Source organism: Colossoma macropomum, unplaced genomic scaffold (assembly GCF_904425465.1).
Source record: "Colossoma macropomum unplaced genomic scaffold, Colossoma_macropomum, whole genome shotgun sequence".
NCBI lineage: Eukaryota > Metazoa > Chordata > Actinopteri > Characiformes > Serrasalmidae > Colossoma > Colossoma macropomum.
Window position 1 is genome coordinate 20861864 of NW_023494809.1, and position 21425 is coordinate 20883288.

The window sequence follows — 21425 nt, forward strand, 5'->3', positions numbered from 1 at the left end:
CCCTCTAGTGGACATTTCTGAGATTGCAAGATGTCCGCCACCCTACACTTAAAAATAAAGGTGCTGTGCAGGTACGTTTTTCATTCATCAAGGTACAAACAATGTAAATGTACATTCAAAGGCACAACAGTGGCTTTATGGTCCAATTATGAACCTTAAATAAGTTCTTCTCTGGTGAAAAGTATGTTTTTGTACCTTTTCATAACCTAATGTTTTAAAACAGGACGGTAAAAATAAAAAGCCTGGAGACGAGGCGGGGTGTGTGGAGTCAGCACAACTTACAAAATATGGTTTCAATGGTTATGTTACAATTATGTTCCCTGACTAAAGGCACTGAGACGCACCCTTGAGGGTACCACCCCAGTGACAAGAGGGGGACTGAGAGTGTATATATGCAAATAAAACCTTTACCAAACTCACTTTCTAGTTAAGAAACTGTCTTAGAGGAAAACTTTGACTCATAGCTTAGAGTCAATAACTAAAATACATTCATGACTACTACGATTTGATCACTTAAGCAAAATGAAAGCAGGACAATGCAGATCTGACAGATCATAAAGCTTAGTCAAGGTAGTCAAGATGACAATGAATGTTACGTGAACTGTTATGTGAGCTTTAAGAGAAGGTTAAAATCTACTGTAAATTTTGTATTAGCGTGCATAAAATATCTTCTGAATACATTTTCACTGGAGAACCTGAGGATTTCCTGAAGTAGAATGATGAGCTGAAGAAGAACTAATTTAAAAAACAAGTCACAAAAGCTTTCTCAATATAATGATCACATCACTGGTATTAATTATATATAACAAGCAGAAATGGAATATAATCAAAGACAAGGATCATGGTGTATTGTACTAGCTTTATTTAAAACAAAAGGGTGATGGTGTTTAGTGCGGAGACAGTGCAGTGAGGGATGCTGGCTCAAGAAGCTTGTTGAGTTTCTAGTTGAGGTTTTTCCAGCTTGAACGCAGTGTAGCCGGTAGAGGAGCCTGTACAACAGAACATAACAGAAGTTAAAGGAAAGTAGCTGATATGGTTGGGCACTTGAAAAAGTAGTGATGGCTGAACACTGAATACACTCTACCTAAATGTATCTAGTAATGTATTCTGTTTCAATACATACAAAAGTAACATATTCAGAGGAGGTTTAGAACCTAATGATAAGACATACGGGGAAAAACTGCTACTGTGATTTTTATTTAATTCACTCTGTTTCTTGCTGTAACTGGTTGGCAGTTTTCTTCATGTTGTTCTTCTGTTAACCCCTTAACAAGTTTTCTTACACACTCCTATAATCTAAGAAAAGCTTAGTTAGTTTGAATTGAAGTCCTTGTAGATACTGAATAATAAGCCTTTGTATGAAATGAACCTGGAATGTTAAGGGGTTAATATGTTGCAAGGAAAATGTGCTTATTTAAATGACTGCGCAAAATTCTCAACGTTATTTTGGCTCTCATCACCAGCTACAGTTCTCTGCTGCTCCCATAATTCCACTGCCGTCTCATGAACTAAGCAAACAAGTGACCATATCCCAATGACAAAAATTAGACTATAACATGGGTAGGTGTGATTTTCAGTTAATGGCATGTATGCAACTTCACACAAAACACATTCACAAGTCCAGTACAACACTGATGCTAAGCTTTACACTCATGAACATGTTTGCTACTGAGGAGACTACCCAGTTCAATCATCCCTCAAAAGAGTTTAATAACATTGAGATAATACTGATCACTGCCTTGATTTATCAGTCTACTCAGGCTTTAGGAATTTCAGTGTCACACGGAAGCCATTTTTGGGTCCTTCTTTAGAGTACATACTTACAAACAGATGTTATAATAGTTAAACAAATATGGTGTCACTTTTAAAAATGGTTTATATATATTTGAGGTTTAGTGGGTAAGTATTCTAAAAGTATTCCTCTAAGAATGTAGAAAGTAACTGTATTCTGAAAACTGCCTTTAGAAAATGTAACTTGGACTGAATACAGATACTTAATTTCTGTATTCTGAATATGTATTTCCAACACTTGTATTCCATTACATCCCAACCCTGGCCAGTGAGCTGCATTTCTTCACAGCTTCAGATTTACTTTGTATTTATGTCTAAAAACACTGAATGCGTTTATATACACTTAACGATCTGATAACTGCAGAAAATCAGATTTTGTCAGTACTCCGATCAACGTGTTTACATGCACTTGGGTAATCAGATAATGTGAAAACTCAGAGTCTACATGATTCAGGCAGTAATCAGATTTCTGCTTTGCAACTAACCAATAAACTCACAGAATATGACTTGACGTAAACGTAACATAAACTCAAACTTGTGCTATGACTTTTTAAAAAAAATCGCACCTGAAAATATAAATATACATCATCTAGAAGATAAGGAAAATTTAAATCCTTCATTTGGAATGTAGTTGGTTTCAGTGCTACTCCAAAAGTTTTTTCTTGCAATTTCGTGGCAACGCTGCTACGGTATAGCTGTCTGTTCCGCACATGTCCGAAAGAAATCAGAGTAAGAGTTTACATGCACTGAGAAATCTGATTACTGAGCTAAAATCCAGCTCTCTTTATCAGATTTCTTGTTCTGATTTCTAGATCAGAGAATGCTGTTCACATGACAATTTGAAAAATCAGATAACTGCAGAAATTTGATTATGATCAGATTATTGAGAGCATGTAAACACAGTATCTCAGGAAATCTCTACTTTCCTCAGTTTTCTCTCAAGTAATCACTAATGTTGGAATGCACTAAACAAACTCTCATTTATAAAACTCACCTCCTCTAGCACATCCTCCTTCTGCCTGTTTTGCTTCCTTGAACCTCTCTGTCCTTCCTTTTCTGAACTTTCTGCTCAGCTGCCTCAAAGTCCTCAAGCTCTTTTTTGAGATCAATCTTTGAGATGGGCTTCTGAGAGGCACAAAGAGAAATTTCAGTATGACTTCTAAACTTATTCCTCACTGCATTTAAACACTGAGACTTTGCAGCCTCCCAACATACCTGTACAAGAGCCTCATCAGTGATTCTCTGCCATGCGTTAAGTGGTCCAGACGTGGGAGGACGGATTCTGCGTGACCGCACCAAAGAGGTAACCACTCCAAGAAATGCAGGTTCCTAGAAAGCAGACATGTCAGTGATAACAGAACTGCTGAAATTATTCTTATTCAAAACATCTGAATAGTCCCCCATCCCACCTACACACCTGTCCACAAGCAGAGAGAGGAGCTTCTGCGGAGACCCTTCGGCTGGTAGCTGGACTGGAAGCAGGTGCTCCTGAACATTTCAGAGCAGCAGCAGTGATGTCATTATCCACCTCTGTCTTTCCAGGTCCATCTACAGGGCTGAGTGCAAAATCTACCAGCTTGTTGAGCCTCTTTTCTCTGGCACTGACGACGCTTCCAGCTGTTTTCTGCATGTTCTTCACAAGCTTCATCCCTTCTTTGTCCCTGGTCAGCTCAAACCAAGGGTCAGCTATCCGGTTGGCCTTCCTAACTCTGTCTGCCTCTGCCCAAGGGGTGTCCTTCCTCACTGGCTTCGAAGGGCCTCCTACCCACACCCACGGGACATCTTTCTCACTGGAAGCAGGACGCTTCCGGAAAACAGGAGGAAATAACTTCATATTATCCCTCCTTGTCAGTCCAGTGGCGTCCATTTCGGGCTGCTGTCCTTCGTGCTCGCTGCTCGCTTTCATATAGTTCTTGTGGTTCATTCTGAGATGCTAAAAAGATGTTCTTTTTACTGGGAAATGTAGAACAATAAATAAATGACAATAAAAGAATGAAAATCAGTTTGCGCTCACTAACATCGACGCTTCTGTAAATCACAACGGAAATGTAATCTGAGCTGCACTCTCTGCTGCCTTTTATACTACTTTGTAGCGATGATGTCACTTCATTATGATGTCACTGCACTCCATTATGATGTAATTCTGCAAACGGAGCTCCGGTGGGCGGGATCAGTGGGTAGAATGCCTGTCAGTCATTTTTGACTACAGCCAATCAAATCACATTTTTGTTTTTATTGAGCCAATCAGCAACCAGAGGTATCTGTCCATCATTTTCTATTGTTTTTATTTACATAGAGTGAACACTGAGCTGCATTAGTATGTATGAAGGATGGTACACAAACACAATAAACTCTACATGCAGTTTGTGGACGTGTGAGTGACGCAATAGTAGATTGTCGTGATGTCATTCTAGCTACAAAATAGTATAAAGGGCGCCGATCGTCTATAACTGGTGCTATAACAGCCACCATTAGTGAGCACATTTGAATTGAGGCCCATTCTTCAACGGCAGTTCATTGTTTTTTCTATATTGCTGTAAAAGAAGTCTTTGTTTGTGTATCAGAATGAACTGGGAGGTGAGAAGAGGGAGATGATAGACATGGCAGATTTAAAAACTCTAAACTAGACACCAATGTTTAGATCTTTTAGTCAATATTTCCACAAGAAGAAGTTATTTAAGGATGAATTATATACTGCAATCACCTATTTATAGTTTTTGTAAATTTATCTACCTCAAGATGTGATTGTCACTTCTGGAATACAAGGCATTATGAATATTTTATATTTCATTCTAACTTGCAGTCATGCAGCTTTGTTTATCAGTCTGGATACATTCAAAATGTCTTTATGCTTTTATTTACTTTCTTTTACAGCTTCCTTACTATTTGTAATTATATAAACCAGGGCTGCTGGAACCACGGCAGTGCGCGGGCATTTGACCCACCACTTTCAACAGTACTGAGTTCAGGATCCCCACATTAAACCCTTCACTTTCCCTAAACTACATGATACAATTTTTAAAAAATTAAAATAATAGACTTCGAGAATAAAGTCATATTTTCTTAAATAAAATTGTAATATTTTGAGAATAAAATCGTAATTGGTTGGTGTGGACTGTCTAACTTTTTCTTTAGTTTGGTTTTGACATGTGACTCATCGTCGCTGTACAATCTGCTGCTTTAGCATTTTACTCTTTACAGCTCATATCGTTCCTGCACTGCCAACTGCTGTAAATCAGAAGAGACAAGCAATAAAATAATGATCTGTGTTAGATTTTGGCACATGGAGATTTTGGAGAACAATTTTGGCCAAGCATCAGTCGACCTGATCAGTTAATTTTAAATCGGTGATGATCAGCTTCTCTATTTCTCTATTTTCTGGTTTTCTGTTTTCATGGTGGTGAATGTGAGAGTAACACAGCGCTTGCATCCCTGCAAAACGTCTAATCAATGAAAAAACACCCACATGTATAACTTAGTGTACTTCAGCCACTGCAGTCCACCGTCTGAACCAAATGAAGAGATCAGAAAAATATCACAAAAAACAAGCTGTGGGGAGTCTTTAGAAAATGAACTGGATATGACAACAGCTTGATGTTCTTTGGAGATACTAGCAAAAAAATATTGCTATCTGAGGCTGCAGCTACTGAAGCAGCATCAAAACAAACACTGACACTGGTCATGATCAGGTTCAGAGGTGGGGAGAGGAGCCCAAATCAGTACTCAAGTAAAACTATTGATACTTGCATAAAATAATTGCACAAGTAAAAGTACCTTCCCCAAAACAGTTTAAGCAGAAATATACAAGAAGAAGGTTGTAAATCTACTTAAGTACTGAGTTCTGCAGTGGAACTTCTTACTACATCCAGCATTTATCAGAACTGAAGATTGTGCAGCTCTGTTCTTCACTTTTTGGGATTCTTTTGGTCTAAATACACAAAGCTCCAAAGTCAGAGATGAAACCAATCACAAAGCAGTACAAATGTTGCCTCCATCAAAACGCACTGAAATTAAACACAAAAGATGGAATTAGTAGCTAAATAAGGATGGCTAAAATGTAAAGGAGTATAAAGAGTCCTTTACTTACGGAGGCCATGAGCTGTTGCCATAATTTTCTGGATTGTCATCTTGAGATAACAAGATAAATAACTCATTATCTCAAGATAACAACTTTGTTATTTTGAGATCACAAGATAATTAACTCAAAATAACAATCCAGAAAATTTTAACTACCTCATGGCCTCTCTGGACTTCTGTATTTACTCACTTTAGTAGAAGCAATTCTAATATGATTTGAAAACACGCAGGAGAGTTAAAATCAATCAATATTTTACTGAAGTACATGTACTTGAGTAAATCGCTGTTGTCGGAACAAAACCTTGTATCTCCAAAATCAATTTTAAGTAACTTTACAGGAGAAGTAAAAAACATGCTTTACTTTTAATGCAAGTCATTCTGGGTCGTTTCTTTTGGTCCATTCATCATGAAATTTACACACAATGTGAAGACCAACAGGCATTTTCAAATGATGTCAAAAACTGAAAAATGTCAAAAATGGAGATACAAGATTTTGTTCAGACAGCAGCTAAATGTAACTAGTTACTACCTACCTCTGAATAGGTTTATAAAGACTTCAATAGCATGACATGAAAGGCAGTTTTAGTCAGTGTCCTAATTGCATTTCATCACTCAGCCAGCCGCTTTTTTATTTTTATTTTTAAAAGAATATGTTTTGCCCCACCATTTTTGGAGGTGTGGCACCACCCCAATATAAACTTGATTCCAAACTTATGAATGGTGATTGATAATATTTGATGCTTGAGTAGATGACTTTATGTGTCTGTTTTCTAGGATCTGCTTGTTTTGATTGATCTGGAGAATGAACCTGGGCGAACTCCAGAAATGTATGAGCACTCTTTCTAGGAAGCTCTGGTTGTCATTGATCTTGAAAGTGAAGATGATGCCACATCGGAAAGTGAAGAAGAGGTGAAGGACCTCATGGCAGCCAGAGACGCCGTAAACGCAACAGAGGAATTCTCAGCCCAGGAGTTTCAGCCTGCACTTCATTGGCCAGTGAACTCTGCTGTGGGGATATGCGGGACCTATCCAGTACCTCCTCAACCGGTGAGCCCTGCTGTCTCTTCTCCTCTCAGTCCCTGGGAGAACATCACTGGAGGGCATGAGGACGATGAGGCTTGTGATCAGGTATGTGAGGGGGCTGTGGAGTCTTTGAATGTGAGTGAGGGATTACTTTAGCAGTTGTATTAGAACATCTCTTTCTACCTCTCAGACACTTGAGCTTGAGCACACTGAAGACAGTGATGTGAGTGAGGCAGCCGAGCAGGAAGTTGAGAAAGTGGGTGGAGGAGAGGAAAGAGAGGACAGGGAGGATCAGGGAAAGAAAAAGAGGAAAAGAAAAGAGGACGTGGTGGAGGAGGTGAGTTTTAGAAATAAAAGTTTATTTAGTGCATTTTCACATTAGTGCTTACTGAAGTGAGAACTGAGGATAGTGGCGATTTCCTGTGACAGTGTTTTATGATTATGTTCCTTTAACTTTCTGTTCTCTTCCAATCTGCTTTACAGGTTCCTCTGCTGGCTGCCCTGCATTCGTGTTAAATCCAGCAAGAAGCACAACTAGAAAGACAACAAGGTTCCTAAGACGCATCCCACACTACACTGCCTCAGTGCAAAACACAATAACCTTTATCTTTTCAAATGAATCTAATACACAGAACCGTTTTATTTTATTTTATTTTTTTAAGTAAAATCTAGTAATATTCCATTTTAGTGTGTAATGAATTCCAGTGACAATGATATATTGTATAGAGAAAATTTCTATGGATGGTCTTTTAAATCAGTAATAGTAGTAAACTTTCAATGGCTCATTTAATTTTGCACTTGAACACCATATTTACACCCCCAATCTAAATTAGCAATAAGTGCACATTCACCCTGCTATTAGACAGGACAATGAGTCTGATACTATGTCAACAATACGGACAAAGACAATCTGAAATGATTCCAGAAGCAGTTGGAAGAAAAGCAAGAGGATCTGCTTCATGATCAGCCTATAAATTCTGATGTATGGGTCACGAACACATGAAACAATTACAGACCTGTAAATTTGACATTATTTTATTCTTTCGGCATTTAAACTCTGTTACACGAGCAGTGCAGAATAGAAGTGCAATGCTCCAATCGTACAGCGGATACACTGGACAATACAGCTTAAAACACAAAAACTAAACCAAAACAACAAAAAACACAGGCAACCACAACAACTGCCGGCAATAAATAGTAACTTTAAGTAATCACGTCTCTCAGATCTTCTGTACAGAGAAAATGGAACGATAATTACACCAAACATGAAATCTATAACTATAGATAGGATGATATCAAAAAAAAAAACAATACACTGGAGAATGAAGCAGTGCTGAGATTTTTAGGTATGAAAATACATCCAAAACACACAAAGATGATCAAACTTGTTCATTGATGTGCAGGAATGGCTAGACACTTCAGGCTACTACTGCTACATAAGAACAAGGGAAAGCAGAGCAGTGGAATGTGTGGAGAGGAGAGGAGAGCGTCAGAGGGACAAGAGGATAAGCGCACTGCCCCACAGGCTGACTGGACTCAGAAAGGGACTTAGTCCTCCAGCGTGCGGAAGGAGTTCTGCATGTCCTCATGCAGCTGGGCATAGTCAGCTTTAATCTTGGCCTCACCCTCCTTTACAGGGTCCTGAAAGAGAGAGGAAGAGAGAAATGGCTTTAGTCAACTTGAAATCACAATTGACCTTTTTACCTCGTTAGTACATGTCTGGCCGTTAGCATCATTCATCATATCATAGCTTTAAAAAGGAGAATTATTGTTTTCCTGTAACCTTATGCATAATCCATAATGAAAACATGAATTTACACAGTGCACAGCAAGTACCTTAAATTTCATAGAGCTGATCCTGTACAGGATCTCTCCCATGTGTTCACGGATCATGGCCCAGGTGATCTTGTTGTCACTCTGTGCAGTGGACTCCACTGCATGCCGAGCCATATCATAGAAGGCGATCATATTCGACAGGATGCCCACCGTCTTGTAGAATGGACAGAACCTGGAGATTTAGAATAGGTAAGAAAGGTTTTAGAAAAGGTAATTTGGGTTGCTTTTTACCACCATATCATTTACTGTATACACAGCACAGGGTACATACTGCATACACGGTAGTGCTGGGCGATATATATTGTCTATACCGGCATACAATTATACTAACACATTGTGATATTGCTATTCAGTTTTAGTGATATTTCAATAATATCATTTTTATTTTCATGATTTTTTTCATTTTCATAATAAACCTAAGCTGTCCTGTGAAAAGGTGTTCGACATCTAGCCTGGTGGCAGGTTTGGGGAAAGAGCCCACTCTCTCATTCTGTTAAGGCCTGACCCCAGACCAGGTCATAACAGTAATGATATAATGACCATAAAACAGCAGCCAAATGATTTGCTTTAATTATCTGTTATCTGTTGCATTGGTATGCATGTCTTTTAAAAATTACAGTAAAGCATGGTCAACTATAAAATTCCCCTTGGGAGTTTTAAGTGAAACAGAATGATTTAATTACATCATGGTAAGTGTAACTACCTGTCATAAGGCGTGTAACCATTCTGCTGCAGGAAATCATCCTTGATCAATTTAGCAACTTCCAGTGTGATTTTGTCAGTCTCAGCCAGTGAAGCCTGGTATTTACAAAACAAATAACATTTTTTTTAAAAACTTATAATAATACTTTATATCTCACTTTTAATGACAGTTATGTTATAGTTATGGTCACTATTTAGCTGAAATAAGCAGCAACAAACCAGGCACACTTTCTCACCTTGCCCACAAGCTGTACAATCTCAGCCAGGTCCTCTTCCTCCTGCAGAATCTCCTTGGCTTTTGTGCGCAGTGGCACAAACTCAGGGAAGTGCTTGTCATAGTATTCATCAAGTGCTCGTGTGTACTTACTGTAGCTGATCAACCAGTTTACTGAGGGGAAATGCTTTCTCTGGGCCAGTTTCTTATCTAAACCCCAGAACACCTAAGAAGAGAGAGAGATAAAGAGTATAATAATCTGTGTGAGAACAAAGAAAGTGATTTTAACGTGAGAGTTAATGAGTGTAAGGTCCATACCTGTACAATACCGAGAGTAGCAGATGTCACAGGATCTGAGAAATCACCACCAGGGGGAGACACACTGCAGAAATACACAAAACTCATTGTTTTACTAACATCTAATAACAGAACCACGTCTGTGGTTTGGATGTATACTATGACGTTATCTCCCATTTATATAAGGAACTGGTCCCTTATTTATTTAACCAAGAAAAAAAATAAGCTTGTTTGTATAACTAAATAAAACTACATAAACCAGTTCATGTAGTTTTAACCTGAACTAAATAAACTGAGGGGATCAGAACCTGTCTTCATAAAACTTCTCCAAGTATGACTGCTGATCTAAGATCAGCTCTGAGAAGCTACATGAATATGGCCCATGGACTGATATGAGCGTTTTCACTCTGAGATACTTAAAGGGGAATTCCACTGATTTTCCAAAATCTCTGCATAATTCAAAGGTTGAGATGTAAACAAACACATTCAGGGTGGTGTGATTTGAAATTTGAGTGCATTTTATAGAAACTGAAAGGATTATTACTTTACAGTGGCAGTTATAGGAGCCAGGAGTCATATCTACAACACAAATATAGCCATTTTATGGACTATCCAAAAGAGCCAGTAAACATACAGGTGTCTGAATTTTTATGTAGTAACTTTTTTAGCAACTGTTTTATGGAGTAACTTTCTGTGAGAAAGCTTTTCAAGCATAAAAAGCTTCAGACATGTCGTTCCTACCACCACTACTGTGAACAACTCTGTCTCGGTAAGTTTCTCTAGAACAGAGCATTTTACATTCTGAACGAATCTGATTGTATCTTAACAATTTCTTCATGCAGAATTTTTGAAAAATCAGTGGTGGAATTCTCCTCTAAGTGTGGGCGCAGATCCTTAAAAGAGCATTCCACCAATTGTTCCGAATTTATGCATAATTCAGACATTAAACTAAAAAACAGAATCATTGAAAGTGGTTTAATGTGAAATGCTCTGATAGTAACCCCTGGTTACTATCACTACCACTGTAAAGAAATCTGAGCTGCCAAGTCTCTCTACAATGCTCCATCTCACATCAAACCAGTCTGAAAATGTTTACATCTCAACCACTGAGTTATGGAGATTTTAAACAAATTATGCAGAACGTCTGGTGGAAAGAACAGGTGGCTTCAAAAAAGAGGGAGATAAACAGCTCCCCCATGTGTCCAAAAAATGTACTCACGCGCCCACTATGCTAACGCTGCCTTCCCTCTCTGGATTACCAAGGCATTTCACCCGGCCAGCACGCTCATAAAATGAAGCCAGACGTGCACCCAAATAGGCAGGATATCCACTATCTGTTTAAAACACACACACAAATGGTTAACGAAATAGTGATGCTAACACACTCTTTTGTTCATTTTAACAACCGTAAAAACATGGATTATTTATTCACCAGCAGGCATTTCAGCCAGACGACCAGAGATTTCTCTCAGAGCCTCGGCCCATCGAGAAGTGGAGTCAGCCATCATGCTCACATTGTATCCCATGTCCCTGAAGTACTCGGACAAAGTGATTCCTATAGTAAAGATTAATAAAATAAACATACACAGACATAAAAGTCATGGTATGCAATATAAAGCAATACACAATGTTCATTATGACTGGCAACATATGCATTGCAGTGATGTTTAACAGGATAATACCTGTGTAAATAGAGGCCTCTCTGGCTGCCACAGGCATGTTGGAGGTGTTGGCTACCAGAGCTGTTCTCTTCATGATACTTTCCACTTTGCCATCCACCTCCATAGTTAGCTGTTGAAGAAGAGCACAGTCAAACATCCTGGACTTCAATCATTACCAGTTCAGGGCCACCTCAAAAGTGATGCTAACCCCTTACACTATAGGTTTATTATTCATTTATGAACCTTAAAGCTGCACTATGTAAGTTTTGGGGATTTGTAGACCTCTCTGGTGGAAATATGTAACTGCACTGAAACATTTTGTTATGTGGGTGCTTCAGATCCCTGAAGAATCTTATGACTGCAAGCGTGTTGAAACAGTATTCAAAGAGACGTGTCTTCTGAGAATGTGAGTGAATTATCTACTATTTGTCATCATATCTTCATCATTATAATGTTAATTTTGCAGTTGAGACCCAAACATCGAGCCAGGCCTTCTTTGTGAGGCTGTGTGTGTGACGTTAAAACATTAAGACCTGACACCTGATTTTAAAATTATTTTATATTATTTATTTATTTCAGGCTGTACAGGGTGACCCACAGCAGCGCAAACACAAACATATTTTGGCTTTTATTTGTCTCCTGTCTCAATAATGCTACTTCTTTTAATAAAAATCTTATATAGTGTAGCTTTAAAAAAACAGAATATATATAAAAACATACTAATGTGATTAAAAATAGCCACTATTTAGCATGACATCATTAGCATAATGCTAATTGTAGTTACACAATTTCATTCACCTTTAAGTGCATTAATACTTATAGTGACTACTGCAAATTATTCTTTGTCACTATAAACTACTATGAAAGTTAATGTGTAAGTTCTGCAGTACTGACACTGAGGAATTGAAGTGTAGACTTATATAGAGAGTTTAATGGGTTAAAGCTACACCATTACAATTTGTCTCTCACCTCAGGGAAATCGCGTAGTACTTCTGACATCTCATTACCACGCTCTCCGCAGCCCACATAGATGATGACATCACTGTTGGAGTACTTGGACAAGGACTGAGAAATCACAGTTTTGCCACATCCAAAAGCTCCTGGGATGGCTGTGGTCCCTCCCTGCACACATCTATGAACATAAAATAACACAATCTAATGAAAACAGGAATGACTGTGCATAAAAATAAAAACACTTCACACACCACAGTAGGGGTGGGCTATATGTGTGTAATATGGAAATATTTATCATTATCGTGATCAATTACACTGTCATAATTAGCATTTCAGGGTATTGAACAAACACTTAATAACCGTGTGCTTCATTATAAAGAGAGCATCAGTTGTCTTGTTTAATTGGGTTTAATTCAGTGCAGTATGCAAAACTACCAAACATCAGCAATCATTTTCATAAACACGTCAGGTACCGTGATATGTTTTTGCCATATCGACCCCACCCCCCATTTCTACACCACAAAAAGAAGTCATACTGAAACCCGTCACGTCACTCACGGGAAGAGGGCATCCAACACTCTCTGGCCAGTTAGCAGGGGGTGATTAGCAGGCAGTTTCTCAGTGACGGGTCGGACCTGACGCACCGGCCACACCTGCACCATGGTAAATTTCTCCTTCACCCCCTCAAACTCCAGCTCCAACACCACATCCTACCACACAGACACATACACTTCAAAGTCACATCAATACTGTATGATTATTAAAGCGCTGATCTTGTGGTTTAAATCAACTCCATATCTCACCGAGACGTCATAGTTCCCAGGTGGGGCCAGATAGGTGACGGTCCCCCGGTTTCTGGGTGGCAGCATGATTTTGTGCTTAATAAGAGAGTTCTCAAAAACCATACCATAGATGTCACCTCCAGTAATGTGACTGCCAACCTGAGAAAGAAGAGAAGAGAGTTAGGATTTCATAAACAATATGAATTACATACATAATATTATCAACAACAGGCGAACATACTGAGGCTTTTCTGAAGTGATTCGGCTTTTCTTTGAAAAATGTATCAGAAGCAGAACTTTCCTAAATCTCCTAGTGTGACATATGATCTAAATATAAAGTTTTTCCAGCAGGCACATCTGTTATGCTTATGAACTGGTGGAATGATTTTAACTTACTGCCAGTATGAATTCTAGCTGTTATAATCTGAAATCATTTAATCATTTAAAAATAAAGCTTAACTTTCGAGGCTACTTTTGCATTAAAAAAAGTGCTTCTTAATCCTTATTTAAAATAGTGATCTCAGGGGCTCCTAAGTACTGCAACTCTCTAAAAGTTGGCCCGATTGAGAGTCTGATTCCTGGCGATCCCACAGCCATATGTGGCAGGGAGCCTAAAAGACTAGGGAAGCACCGAAAAATAGTGCCAAAATAAATAAAAAAAAAAGAACATAAAAGACTAAATAAGTCTGCAATGAAATGTCAAAATATAACACTTACACTTGTTAAGAAAATGAGAAATAGTAATTAAAATGCTGTTTTTTCCCTTTGCTCATTAACATACATATGTGAGGTTTATGGTTCTCTAAAAGGCAAACAGTAAAGCGGACTGTGTCCTATTAGTGTCCCCTCCTGGAAAAACCTCTGACTTCTAGGCCTATTAAACATATTTACATATTCATTTTTAAATATATAATATTTTAAATATCAATATTTACATATTGTAATATTTATATATTAAAAAAACAAGGTGCTTTCCATTGCTATAGCATGCTGGAATTCAGCTACAGATGCCTTTAGGAATCGATGAAGAATTATATTTCAATAATTTTACAACTTTTAATATTTGATATTTTTTTCCAAGATGTCTATAATTAGTTTAGTCCTCTAGTTCTCTTTCTCAACATGGGGATTATCACCATTGAAGCATCATCAAAATTATTACATTAACAAGCCTTCACCCTCCCAGCGTGGAAACATTCTGTGATAGGAGATCTAGCTAGTGGAATTAGACATGACTAAACTGGGGGAAAATAGTTTAAAACCAAAATAAATAAATAAATAAATAAATCGGGATCCTAGTAATAGATGTTTGTGCTTAGGGCACTAAAGGCAGCAGAAGCCTTATTATGTACTTAGTATTGTTTTTGTTATCTAATATAATGTCTGTATATTATAAAAATTCTGATGTTTTGACTATGTCCCACATCCAAAAGCTGCAACACAATCCTACAGAAAAAACAGGTCCCATTAACGGTATGATGCTTTAACCATGGGATTTTTGGGCAATACATGCTGTACTGACATTGTATTTAACACACATTCATTTCAGTAAAATTCTCACTCATCTTTAGGCACTTACTCGTAGACTCTTGGAGGGAGAAAACTCCCATTTGAGGTCGCGGTTCAGGGCACCGATGTTCACTCCTCGGGGGATGTAGATGCTCTTGGTCAGATCATTGATGTCTTTGAGAGGACGCTGAATACCATCAAAGATGGAGCCCATGATTCCAGGACCCAGCTCGACAGAAAGGGGCTTCCCTGTACGCAGGACCGGGTCGCCAACACACACACCAGCTGAAAACAGCTTAGGAAATCTAACACACTTAAGAATCAGGCATCTAAAAATGCATCAAGCTGAATCAGTCTAAAGGTGGCAGTTCAGCTGCATTCATTTTGGAATTTCATAATCCTTTATGGTTGACTATATTAATGTTTAATAAAGTGTGCATGAATTTTTGGGCAAAATCAAATTACCTTACTTTTTGTGAAAAAAAAAATGTAAAAAAAAATTGCATTTGTATATTCTCTGTAATTTTAAAAGTAACACAAAATTGAAAATCATGAAACCAAATTCAATCACATTGTGGTGAAATTTGAGACTGAATCGTTTCCAGAAATATTAATTGAATCTTGAAGAAAGAGATTTACAGTGGCATGCAAAAGTTTTGGCACCCCTGTTCCAATTACACGTTTTCTTGGTTTTGTAAGTGAAAATAAATTAACACATTCTCTACTGGGGAAAAAAAAAAACTTAATTATGTCATTCTTCTGCTAATTTTAGTGCACAATGTATATTTATTTGCTGAGTTTAACATATTGGAAAAAACAAAACACCAAATATAAAATGTGCAATAAATGTGCCGCATTTTATGATTTACTTTTTCCCGCCAATATGTTAAATTTAACAAATAGACAGTAATCGTGTATTACAATGTGCAGAAGTGTGTTCTTTGTACAGAATGTATTAACTTACTTTCACTTAGAAAATCAACAAAACATGGAATTTGATAATGGGGTGTTCAAGCTTCTGCATACAACTATATACTTCTGTAAAGAATGTATGACTGGGTCTTTATATTACACCTACAGGGCTAAACAGAGGGTGCTGAGGTTTAAAAGGATGAAAAGTAGTCCTTTTGGTCTGACCAGCATTTAAATGCTATCCATAAGTAGTAATGCTTAGCTCTCATGGGTACTAATATTTTATCCACAAGTAATAAAGCACACTTAGTTACAATAATGTTGCTCCTATTGAGCATACAGAAATCTCTCATTTCAAATAAAAGATTGTATATAAATGTTAAATTTCCACTGTGCAAGTTATGTCTCTTCAGAGTAGGATACAGGTTTCCTCATACACCTGAATGGTGGCCATATCACCCTCCAGCCGGATGATCTCTCCCACCAGCTCACTGTGGCCCACACGCACCAGCTCATACATGGCTGCCCCGGCCATGCTGGAGGCCGTCACGACTGTGAGGGAAACGCACAGATACAGGTCACTTACATGACAAACATACCATGTCTTTGACAGTCTTCTATCAGTGTTTCGGCAGCATCCAGATTTTACATATAGCTGTACATAACTATTCAAAATTTTTTAATGTTTTCAATAACCCTGATGGACATTTGACAATTTTTAAATGACAAAAAATTCACAAACAGTTAAAGCACAAACTATAACAACAACAAAAAAAACAACGGAATTCATTGCCATAGATAACCAACTGTTCTCTGTGATGGACAAAGCTGGATTTTGTGGCACATTCTGTAGCTACATATTGTAAGTTGTAAGTTTATTTTATGTAAACTGTTTTTACTGTCAGCTCAGTTTTGAAATAAACGATATTAAAGGAATAGATGAAAAAAATCGAAACATAGTTGTAGATTCTCTGTGTTACTGACCAGGTCCAGACACGCCGTGCACATATCCAAACTGTCCCTCACGCTCCTCATCTCGAATCTTGGGCAGCTTGGAGAAGTCCATGTTGAAAATGTGTGCCTATAGAGCAGACAGAGAGCAATACTGGACATCATTAGCATGAAAAATTCAGCAGATCACTCATTAAGGTCTTCAGACTGTACAAGCTATTATATTTTCAGATTAAATACAATTTTTGATTTTAAAGTTAAAATTAAATGAAATTTTCCATGTATTGTGGATTAAAAATGTCTTAATGCTACAGAACTCTATCAAAATACATTTCAAAATTGAAACACTCAGAATGCAAGTGACTTCATTAAAAAAAATAATAATAATAATTTTTACACAGTGTTTGTAGCATAAACCCCATAAACCTGTGTATTCATTGTGAACTACAAAGAACACTTTCAAAGAACTTGGCCTGTATGATATGGACTAAATATATCATACTGTGATTTAGGGGTGGGCAATATGACGATATTTCATTGTAACTGTGATAAATTATGTCACAATATGCTTTTATGATGATCATGGATATCGTCAGAACTGGTTTTATTAAAATAATTTGTCTTTTTGATCTAAACATCTGCAACAGCCTGTACTTATGCATGGACAAGGACTTGTTGGACAGTTCTGTCTGACAACAAAAGCAGCGAGAGCCTGACATAGTAAATAGGTGCGATATCCTTCCTCCAGTCATGTAATCTGATCGGAAGTAGTCACTGGGGACGCATGCAAGACGCACAGAAATGCCAGATGTACACAGCTACATGTCTCACTGTCTGATGTTAATACCAGGTATGAACCTGGCCCAGTTCACACTTCACAGAAATTTGCTCTGAGCTGTATGCATTAGCCACAATCATGATAACGTGTGCAGCCCTAGAGGTCTTTCTGTTCTTCATCTGTAGGCCATATAGGCAGACCTGCGCAAGACAAAAAATTCTCAATTACAAGGCTCAAACAGTTTCATATGGTAATACACAAGCGAAAGTGAATGTAGAGTGTAACCTCTTTACATTCATGGACGCCAACATCATAAGCCTTGTTCAGTACTTACATGAAACATAATGCAAAGTAATTTTACAGATGGGTTCATGAATCTTAAGAGGTTTTTAAAATGCCCAATATTATTAAATATGTAAATATGTACGTATGTGAATATGTATCTTTGTCCTGGCATTTTCACCAAACACGCTATTGTGTAATATTTATGGAGGAGTCATAGTGCAATATCACATGATGACTGCCCGTGACTGACTGTTAAAAAAAAAGAGGAAGGGGCCAAATAGACGCTTGAGTAATTCTGGGGAGTTTGTATTCATCCGCCACATCAGCACTAGCAGCTGTGTGGAAATAGGAAATATAAATGGGATTATGTGCCGCTTAGTCATTTGAACAATAACAGTTAGGCTATAAATCTTGAGATTTACAGAGAATAACCCCTGTCTTCACATCTTATCTTATCTACTTGTTCTATTAGAATCCAATGTATAGTGTCAAAAAAAAGTGACCAAAATAAGACTTTCATCCCACAGCTCTGAGGAACCTCACGGCCAACAAATGTTAACATTAGTCTTCTCCTTTTTCCCCAAACCTTGTCTAAACCTAAAGAAACAAGAGAACCAGTCTTACTTGTAATTAGGGGTGAGCAATACCGATAACATACAATACTATTGTATGTTATCATTTTTGTGACAGATTACATCACAATATGTGTATATAACCAAATACTCTGAAAACATGGTTATAGTCAGTACTTCTACAACACTCATCTATTTAACTTCATAAAAAAAGACGGATTTGGCAGCTGTGGGGCGACAGTAACATGCGATATTTTTTAAATGTACATATCGGCCGATGCAGGTACATAACATTTATAAAATGTGGGAAACTGGGACTAAATCTATCTAATATCCACCGGATCTAGAAGTCTTAGCTGACAATTAGTTGTTGTGTAAATAACAGTGATTAATGATTTAATTGACTTTTTTGTTCAATTTTTGCAACTATTAAAATACAAACCTTAAGTGGCCGAATCAGCTGATTAGCCACGTTACTTGCTATCTATGTTTACTTAGTAACTAACACTGGTTGTACTATCAAATCAATACAGCAGTTTCTACAGTTACACACAATAATGTGTACAGCTTAAGTAAAGTTATGTAGCTTAAGTAAAGCTACAGGAAAATAAGCAAAAAACAAAGATTCTACCAGCATACCTGCTAAAAACGTTTCAGTTAGCTACATAGCTAACAAACAGATAAACTAACATTACTCAGTGCTGCCCTCTGTATGTAGAATACCACACTAGAAGCTAGAACTTTTTTGTTTTCATATTTTAACATTTTAAAAAAATTATTATTATAGAAAAAAAAACTATTTATAGTTCATTTTTTTCACTTTTTGTTTTCATAAATTGCAAGATTCCCCGTTCATTTATTTACTTTATTTATTTTAGCATTATTCTGTTCTCAAACTTCAGAAAACTACTAAATATCATGAATCACTTCTTCATATATGGTGATGTGTAATGCTGAAAGACTAATCATTTTTATATCAAAATCGAAATTTAAGAGTGCAATTTTCAAACCGCCAGAGCTGCGATTTTTTAATTACAGCCTAAATTATCAACAACATTGTCTGAAGTTTATAGAAGGGAAATTCAACCTAATAATAACAATAAGGTAGACCAATCAGAGGCAACCAAACCTCCACGTGTTGTGACATCACAGCCACAGCTTACTGGCTGTCTAGCACACTACATTGAGGGGTCAAGCCTCAAGCCAGAAAAAGTGGATATCCTGGTCTTCTTGGCAAAAAGAGGCCTTTTTATAGAAGATGATCACAGTTTAAATCCCAGTCACAATATTAGTCAGATAAAACACAATTAGCTATTTTCCCCAAATCGTTCAGCCCTAGTGATTATCACCCAGCTTTTCCTGTGATCAGCTGTCACATGATGTTGGGAATACACTGACTTCTCCAATGGCAAAGTGACATGGTCTCTACAGCTACAGAAACATGATGGTCACCTAGAAATAGGTTTCGCCTTCTGAAATAAACTCAAAATGTTGCACAAAGAGAACAGAGCTTATATTTGAGGACTGTAAGACCAAGCTGTTGGCTGTAGTCCAGTCAGAATGATTGCAAGTCACAGCATTGTCTGATCACATGACCACGACAGCCTAATGTTAAAAACCGCAACGGTTTTACCTCAGAAATTACATTAATTTTTCCAAAACATCCCAAATGGAACTGTAGACACTGGATGCATCTTTAAACTACTACGATATTTCATAATGTACAGAACTGAGGCACATACTTTTGCCCCGCTTTATGAAGACGGCAAACCTGACTGTCTTCGTTTCTACTCTGATTCAATACACAATATACATTAATATTACTGTGCATCGTGTAACGTTAGGCTAGCAGGACCGTGTGCATTCCCAAGGTTATAAGGAGGAGGAGGGGTGCAAGGTAAGAAAATTCAGCATCGTACAGACAAACATCCACCACCAAAATCTTAACAACAGTGACAACGTCGTTAAAGACCATTTCGTTAATTCCCGTCACAATTAATATGATATTTATCCAGATGAATTTCTGCTGCGGTTGCACGTCAATGGAAATCGACCGAGAATGCAATGAATCTAGCTGGTTAGCTAACGTTACCTGGAACTAATGTCGTGTAAAATCACCCGGACAAAACACTGCGATGAATGAAAGCAGCACGATATCAAGTCAGAAATATCAAATACCTGAAATGAGGAAAGGGAGCCGAGATCTCTTGAGCCTGTTTTGCCGAAAAAAACCGATGAGAAATAAGCAACTAGGAAGGGTCAGCTGACTTCATTCACTCGATGGTTGTAGTGCGGGCTAATCAGAAACGGATCTACACAGTGCCACCTAGTGTGAGACTTTAAAACCATAGGTTTTTATAACACTGGACACGCCAGGTTTTTGTAATAACGCTACTCACACCAGGGTTTGGTAAAACTGCACACGTGTTTTTCTGCTCCAGTCATCTGGAGGGTTTTTTCTCAAAGCAAAAATCCTGCCGTTGGCAAAACCTAAGCCTGCCCAATAGAAGGAGAGATAAACGACAATACTGCTGGACTGTCATTATTTTTGGTTCAAACATCTCAGCTGACTGTGAAAATCTGCTTTACCCCCTGGTCTGCATATTTTCCTGTTTTTTCGTGCACATGAGCCACATGTGCTAAATCGCCTATGTTAAAGCAAGAAAAAACACCACACTGTGCAGTGCAGGTGGATTATAAGACTGGTCAAAGGCTCTACATATTGCTCAGTCATTATTCCCTTAAGGCTAAATATTTCACATACTCTAATACTCTATTTTTTTGAAGATTTAACACTGATTTCTTAATTTTAAAGCACGAATTTCACACACAACAATTCTTAAACACAATATAAAATACAATAAAATACTACTCTGCTCCAGGTTTGTTGTAGTAATTCGTTATTATTTTTATTTATTTGTTATTTATTAATTTTATTTATTTATTTACTTTTTTGTTTATTTTTGACGCACACATTTACACATCAGAGTCCTCGTCTTTCCTTACCTGCGGGGACTTTTATTTTGTGCGCTGAAACCTTCTAGGAATCACGCCACGTCCTGTGCGTTATTTCTCCCCGTT

General features: G+C 37.6%; 1 protein-coding gene across 1 annotated transcript; it reads right to left on the reverse strand.

Annotated features, from left to right (window-relative positions):
* Positions 1-7910: 7910 nt before the first annotated feature.
* On the reverse strand, positions 7911-20634 carry atp6v1ab (ATPase H+ transporting V1 subunit Ab). Its single transcript, XM_036558081.1, has 15 exons — positions 20523-20634; positions 16743-16839; positions 16182-16310; positions 14917-15131; positions 13359-13496; positions 13114-13265; positions 12571-12733; positions 11623-11731; positions 11373-11495; positions 11160-11274; positions 9962-10025; positions 9666-9869; positions 9431-9525; positions 8728-8899; positions 7911-8532 (listed from the first exon to the last, which is right to left on the reverse strand). Exons 2-15 carry the CDS (start codon positions 16822-16824, stop codon positions 8440-8442), a joined length of 1854 nt encoding a protein of 617 aa, XP_036413974.1. The 5' UTR covers positions 16825-16839; positions 20523-20634; the 3' UTR covers positions 7911-8439.
* Positions 20635-21425: the final 791 nt, after the last annotated feature.